This window comes from Balaenoptera ricei, chromosome 20, assembly GCF_028023285.1.
Source record: "Balaenoptera ricei isolate mBalRic1 chromosome 20, mBalRic1.hap2, whole genome shotgun sequence".
In the NCBI taxonomy this organism is placed as follows: domain Eukaryota; kingdom Metazoa; phylum Chordata; class Mammalia; order Artiodactyla; family Balaenopteridae; genus Balaenoptera; species Balaenoptera ricei.
In genome coordinates, this window is record NC_082658.1 from 43,380,004 (window position 1) to 43,387,509 (window position 7,506).

The following is a 7,506-nucleotide window of genomic DNA, read 5'->3' on the forward strand; positions in this document are numbered from 1 at the left end:
CTGGCAGAAGCCAGGAGGGTGGGTGGCAGCAGCCCAGCTGAGGCTGTCGGCGGCATGAAACAGAATTCCAAGGTGCTGCGTGACCTGCAGGTTTTAATGAGGGACCTGGACCAGCCCAGATCTGGGGAAGGAAGCCTAGCAGCTATGGGCAGTGGAGGCTGATCTGACCTGGCCAGGCCTGCGGTGTCTCCAGGTGAGTGGAGCTCCCATCTGGCCTCGGCCCCAGGCCCGGGACCAGCAGGATAGTCAGCGGTTCCCTGGCTTGGTGCTGCTGGTACATTTCATGGTTCCGGTTCCTAAGGGCCCTAGGCCGAAGCTGAAAGTAGGTGAGGGGCTTCCTGGGACCCTCCCCCTTAGTAGGGAAAGAGGTATTCCAGATCTTCTAGCCTCCGCATGTCCTCCAACCCGATGGACATGGTTTTCCGCTGGGGTTCCTTGCGCCGCACGGTGATCTGGATGGGATTGTTCTCGGGGAAGCTGTTCAAGTCTGTAGCCACGGTTGCAAACTGAAATAAACCAAAGTCCTCAGAACTCCTGACCCTGAGCTCACCTCTTCGACTCTGCCACCCCCTCGTTTGTCTGCTAAATGGGGTCTCCGACAGCCTTACCAACCTATTCATTGACACCAGGAACAGGAACAAAGAGGCATGATTCAAATCTGTGCCTCCCCAGTTGTGTGCTGTCTTTACTGGGGCCTCTCCTGCCCACCCCCAGGCTGTTCCCTTCTTTGTCCCGCTTTAGCCTCTTCCCTCTCTTACCCTCAATGCCCTTGACTTCCTGACCCACTCACAATTATTGACACTAAGTTGAAGAATCCAGAAGCCAATGGCTTTGGGAGACTTTCGTTAGAGATGAATGAAAAGATCAATTTGCATTCCTAGTGGGCCCCAAAGTGGCTGAACCCTGAACCCTCCCAGAGGAGAGTGGCCTGGAATTGAGGCTTATTTGCCCAGGGAGAAGGAAAGCCAGCAAGAGGACGAGTCGTGGGGGTATAGGGGTGTTCCCAACCTCCAAAACCCCTGGTCCACACCCCTCGGGCCCGCCTTCTCCCAGGGCTCACTTTGTAGGGCTTGCACCACTGCCCCACCCCAGCGACGTTGGCTGCGCGGACAGTCAGGCAGTAACTCGTGTTAGGCTTCAGCTCCATCAGCTTGACGGTGGTGCCCAAGATCTTATTGAAGATCCATGGGCGATTCTTTGCCTTGGGCATCTCACTATCATTTTTCCTGACCACCTCCTGCAACAGGACCTGGTAGAAACTGACCTGCTGCTTGCCTGGGGCGTAGGTCCAGGAAATCTAGGGGAAGAGAACCCCCGAGGCTTCCTCAGACCTGGCCTGGCCTGGCCTTCCCTCACCACCCTGCCATCCCTCACAACGTGGGTCAGAAGACCCCACTCCCATCCCTGCTCCTGCTGGAGCTGAGCTAGAGCTGATGGAAAGTGTTAGGCACTCCCAACGCTAAATATGGCCCCACCAGCCCAAAGCATGAGCAACTCTCCCTGGGCAACCTCAACCACCTCAGAGTGTACCCTCACTCCATATTCTAGACTGTTTAAGTTGAAAGGGACCTTAGCCATCATCTCGTCCACCTCACTCATTGCAGATGGGGTTACAGGTTCAGAGAGAGCAAGTAGCTGGCCCGTGGTCACACAGCAGTTAAGTGGCAGAGCCAAGTTTCAAACCAATAGCTCCAGAGTCCATACACTTTGTACTACAACAGTGGTTGCCAAGCCAGGATCTCAGAGAGCTTTTATAACACTGCAGATTCCTGGCCCTGCTGTCACGTGTCTTGTCTCCCATTTCCAGTTTCTCCTCTAACTAGGTTAGTGGTTCTCCTACTCTGGTGTGCATCAGAATACCCCGGAGGACTTGTTAAAACAAAGACCGCTGGGGACTTCCCTGGTGGCACAGTGGTCAAGAATCCACCCGCAAATGCAGGGGACACGGGTTCGATCCCTGGTCTGGGAAGATCCCACATGCCGCAGAGCAACTAAGCCCGTGCGCCACAACTACTGAGCCTGCGCTCTAGAGCCCGTGAGCCACAACTACTGAAGCTCGTGTGCCTAGAGCCCGTGCTCTGCAACAAGAGAAGCCACCGCAGTGAGAAGCCCGCGCACCGCAATGAAGAGTAGCCCCCGCTCGCCGCAACTAGAGAAAGCCTGAGTGCAGCAACGAAAACCCAACGCAGCCAAAAAATTAAATAAATAAATAAATTTATAAAAAAAACAAAAACACAAAAACACAGACCACTGGCCCCTGCCCCCAGTTTCCGATTCAGGAGGCCCAAGCAGGGGGTAGGGAAAGCAAGAATTTAAATTTCTAATAAGTTTCCCTATGATGCTGTTGCTACTGGCGGTCTAGGGACCACACTGAGAAACACTGCTCTAGGCCATCCAACAATGGGACTTCCAGATTTATCTTCCAAAATATAGCTCAAATTGCATCTATCACCTGACAGAAAGCTTTGCAAAAAGCTAATCGTTACTGCTTACTGAAAAATCTGTAACGCAGCGTAATGTTAAAGGACCTCTGGAGGGTGACCCCAGACTAACTCCTGCTCTCTTCTCTCCCTGTATCTAGAACAGTGCTACTCGACGTGTGGTCCATGGGCCATCAACACCACCTGGGAACTTGTTAGCAGTGCAGAGTCTCAGGCCCCACCCTAGACCTCCTGAATCAGAACCTCTAGGGATGAAGCCCAGGAATCTTATCGGTAACCAGATGATCAGATCCGCAGGCACAGGAAAGTATGAGAAGCCCTGGATTGGACCTAGGTGTTTCCTTCCATACTTTCCCACCTGTGAGCCTCTGCTAGTGTCAGCCTTCCACGCAGTGCCTTTCCCCATCTCTAGATGTTTAAATCCGACCTCTGTGTCCCAGCTCAAATGTTACTAAATGCCACCAAAGCTTATTTCTGCACCTGGAAGTAATATTTCTTTCCCTCTGAATCCCTATTGGCACTTGATTTGAACTTTTCCTACAGCATTGAGCCCTCTCTAGCTTGTGCTGGAGTTCTTGAGGTCGGGATGCAGGCATCTTCACACTCCCCAGTGAGCTCAGCTCACTGCCTGGCACGTCGGGGGCAGCCACTAAGCCTTTGCCAAATGCACAAGAAGGGGAAAACGTACCACAGCCGTGGAATCGCTGACCGTATGTTCACAGATGAAGGGCGCCTCCGGCACATCCAGGACCACAGAGGACTCTGAGGGCGTTGAGGAGGTATCTGTGTCCACCTCAGGGTTGTCAAGGTCCAGCAGGCCACCAGGGGCTATTTGGGACTTAGATTGGGGGCAGAGGGCCAGGTCCCCCTTTTCTGTACTCTTGCCCATCGAGGAGAAGCTGAGTTTGTTCAGCTCGCCCTCCAGCATCCCTGCAAAGAAGCTGCTATTGGGCTGGGTCACGGCCAGTTTGATGGGATTCAACAAAGTGGATGACATGGGGGAGATGCTGGCGTCATCGGAGCTGCATTCAGAATCCTCCATTGGCATCTGCTTCCTGGAGTGGGAGGGGAGACAGGTGAGACAGACGAAGGAGGCCACCCCGGCCCCTGCTGCCTGGAAGCTCCTGGCGGGCAGGCCTTGGGCACAACTTACCCAGAGCCCCCAGCTGCTTCTGAGCAGCTCAGAACATTCTTGCTCTGCAGCAGTGCATCAAACTCACGAGGGCACTTACTAGTGAAAAATGCATATTCCTGGTCCCTGGTCCCCGGTTGGAATGGGACTGGGGAAGCTGCTAAAGCATCTTTAGTAAGATCTTCAGATGATTCTGATGCAAGCGTTCTGAGAACCACATTTTTAGAAACACTGCTGAAACCTTAAGTCCTTCCTCCAAAGTGGGGTGCGAACACCCTAGGGAATGACCACAATGATCTAACCGGGATATGGAAAAATATCTAAAAGTATCTAAAAGAAAAATAATAAATCAAGTTTTATTAATATTTATTTACTATTGCTTATTATGTAATTACTAATTTATTTACTTAGGTTTTATAACATTTAACAATATTTATTAATATATAGCATGTAAAAGTTAACAGTACAGATAAATATACATATATTGGGATGAATGCTCAAAAACTTTTTTTCTTCCATTCTAAATTTTTTAAATTATGAAAGTTTTTAGACACACTCCAAGATATCAAGATTAATATATTAATGGGGATGTAATGTACAAAATGGTGGCTATAATTAACAATATTGTATTGTATATTTGAAAGTTGCTAAGAGATTAGATCTTAAGAGTTCTCATCACAAACACAAAAAATTTGTAACTCTGTGGTGATGGATGTTAACTTCTCTTATTAGGGTAATGATTTAACAATATATACAATTATCAAATCATGTTGTACACCTTAAACTAATGCATTGTTAAAATTCAATTGTGTCTCAATAAAACTGGAAATGAACATACTGTAATATATTAAGCTTGCATTTAGCCACCATCCAGCTCAGAACTAAATCTTTATCAGTGTAGTTAAAGGCCCCTGTATACTTCACTCCCCCACCTCTCTCCTCATCCTCCCACTCAGAGGTAGCTTGTGCAGTAAATTTAAAATTTTGTATTTATTATTCCCCATGTGTCTTTATAGGTTTGTTACATTCATATGTTATTAGTTTGCATATTTTTAAACTTTATATAAATAAATGGTATCATTCAGTACATACCCATTTGCAGCTTGCTGTTTTTTACTTAAAACATTGTATATTTTAGATTAATCTGCTCTGGTTCAATCATTTTAACCGCTGTATGTTTTCTATTACATGGATATTTGTATTCTTTCTTACCAATTCTTTGCTATTACAAAGAAAAATCTTGTACATGTTTCCCCACTCTTTAAAAGGTTTTGCTGATGAAGTACAGAATCCAAAACATTTGGCTTTCAAATCTTTTTTTTCTCTTAAGCCAAAGTAAGAAATACATATTTCTTGGCAAGCTAGTATACTCATACATACACATGTAACTAAAATGTTTCACAAACCAATCCTTACTCTGTGTGTGATGTGCTTTGAAATTTTCAATTCTATTTTATTTCATTTTTGTAATACTGGTCTCCACCAACCAGAATGAGCTCCTGACCCATTCATGGGTCACAACTCTCAGTCTGAAGAACCCTGTCTAGAGAGAGTGGTCACAAGGCCTTTGGGGACCAAGCACCTTGACCGAGGTCACAGGGTAAGTCCATGGCAGAGTTGGAACCAGAACCCAGATCTCCTGGGCCCTATGCTACACAGCTCCCATCTTCTTCTGGTGCTTTCTGGCTCCCCTCCACTGCTTCATCCCCCTTCTCCCCGGGCTGCTCTAGCCAGATCCAGCAACCTACACACACCCCTACATCCCTTATGCCAGGATAGCCTCCAGCTTCATGGTTGGTTGATCAAGGCCAAATTTTTCCTCCTTGAGTTCCAGCCCCATCAACCTCCCCCTGAGAAATCCTGATCAGCCCAAACCTCCTATGTTAGCCCTTGGTGGATGCTTGGAATAGATGATTCCCCCACCAAGGCCCTTTATAGGCTGAAGAGTCTGGGTATGGATGTCAGTTTTACTATAGATTGTCCTAACGAATCTCTACTTTAGACTTACTGACTGGAAACACCAGTGCTGAAGGGGCATGGAAGGCAGCCTTAGTGATCTTCACAGCAGTCCTGCTGGATGGTGTTGGCCCCATTTTACAAATGAGGGACCGAGGGTCCCTGATCTTATTTAACTTGTCTATGGCCCTATATCTAAGTGGTAGAATGTGGATTTAAACTTGGGCTCCTAGCCCAAGACTTTTGCCCCATACCAGGAAGTTTCCTACAAGCATCCATCACTTTAGCCATACCTGCTTACTTACAGGTCCCTTAGGGAGTGGACACCATATCTCTTTCATACAATCAGGACCCCTTCTTCAGAAATTATTAAGAATTTCAAGACAGTGACATCTGAGCATTAAACTAAGCACAGGGCACTTCTAAGTGTCGGGCTGTGTGTGACTGCCCAGGTCACACACCCATGAAACTTCCCGGCAGACAGTTCCCTCAGTCCGCATCAACCCACACCACCATCCCTCCACTGGCTAATTCCTTCCCTTCCTACGAGAGTCACCTCCTCCATGAAGCCTCCCTTAACTTCACCCCCTCCCAAGCTACACTAAGCCTCCTCTGGTTCCTCCAGTTGTCCCGTCATAGTGCAGACCATGCTGTAATAGTCTCAATTCTTGCCTGATAGCCCCCCAACACACACACACACACACACACACACACAACCAGGCTGGGAGCTCCTTGAAGGCAGAGACTGTGCTTTCTGGCTCTGCATTCTCAGAACTTAACCTTGGGCCAGACACCTAAGTGCTCAAAGAGTTTTGTGAAATGAAGTAAAGGAAACCCAGAATCACTGAGGAGGAACAGCAAACCTCAATCTGAAGGCAGGCAGGCTACTGGGGGGACATAACCAGGCAGGTGAACGTACAATAGGGAGGATGAGGCAAAGGAGCCATGGGGAGTGGAGGGGGCAGGGGGTCTGTGTGGGGGTGATGAGGACAAAGCAGGATGATGAGGACAAAGCAGGATGACGAGGACAAAGCAGGATGACAAGCACCGCCAGGAAACCTCTGACTAATCCTGGAAGGCCTCCCGGAGGCGGAGGCCGGCATGCCTCCAGGAACTGATCTGAGGTCAGGACGCCATAGGCAACCTGCACACATGCTCTTCCCTGGGCGTCTTGACTGTGATAAGTCAAGGAAGTACTGCCTCTTCGAGCCCCTCTTCCCACCCCCACCCCCCAGGTCTGGTTTTAGAAAGGAGAAAAGGACCAGACTTGTGTCTTACGGTAGATTGATGGCATCTTCCTTCAAGGAGTTAACCAAACTGCCCCTTGAGGAAAGTGGGAGTCCTTTGGTAGTGACGGTCCTGTTCATAGACTTGGGGTTTGGAAAGGGCTTCGACATTTGATTGAGTGTGTTCAAAACGTTGAGGGTTTCCTTCTTCAGCACGGTCTCCTCTCCATCTCCCACTTTGTAGAGTGTCTCTGATGCCATCTACCTTGTTTGGGGCCACAGCCGTCACCATGCAGGACAACCAAGCTGACAGGAAGCAGAGAGAAACTGGAGGCAGAGGACACACCCTTAGTTTGGGTGGGATGGGGGTGCAATGAGCTGACTTCATAATCGTCAGAGAGTGTAACAATTAGGGGCCAGCCTCCCCCTTGATCTGAGGCTGCTGCTGCCCAGGGCCAATGTTAGGAGTGGGTAGAGCCAAGGAAGAGACTACAACACCCCTTGGGCTAAGGCTCTGTGGTTACAGCAGCCCTGCCCTTCTCTGAAAATCTAAAAGAATGCTCACCACCGGTGCCCTTTGGACCTGCCTTAGGAAGGAGGAGATTGATGGTGATACAAAGGGACCTGGGCATGGAGGCAGGCAGGCAGTACTGGACTGGGCCTCTGGGAGTGGGGGACTTTGTCTATAGAATCCTGAGACTCTATATCCAGAAATCCTAGGCAGCAAACCCCCTTCGTCCAGTTGTGTAAG

General features: G+C 48.9%; 1 protein-coding gene across 1 annotated transcript; it reads right to left on the reverse strand.

The window, feature by feature from the left end:
- Positions 1–353: 353 nt before the first annotated feature.
- Positions 354–7,016, reverse strand: FNDC8 (fibronectin type III domain containing 8). Its single transcript, XM_059908218.1, has 4 exons — positions 6,808–7,016; positions 3,130–3,496; positions 1,061–1,297; positions 354–506 (listed from the first exon to the last, which is right to left on the reverse strand). Exons 1-4 carry the CDS (start codon positions 7,014–7,016, stop codon positions 354–356), a joined length of 966 nt encoding a protein of 321 aa, XP_059764201.1.
- Between the last annotated feature and the right edge of the window lie 490 nt (positions 7,017–7,506).

Excerpts from the sequence above, each read along its gene's own strand:
- FNDC8 (XM_059908218.1), bottom strand. The coding sequence starts at position 7,016 with ATGGCATCAGAGACACTCTACAAAGTGGGAGATGGAGAGGAGACCGTG. Across the intron at positions 1,298-3,129 it reads TCAGCGATTCCACGGCTGTG|ATTTCCTGGACCTACGCCCC; the intron begins GTACGTTTTCCC and ends CTCTTCCCCTAG. Across the intron at positions 507-1,060 it reads AGTGGTGCAAGCCCTACAAA|TTTGCAACCGTGGCTACAGA; the intron begins GTGAGCCCTGGG and ends GGTTTATTTCAG.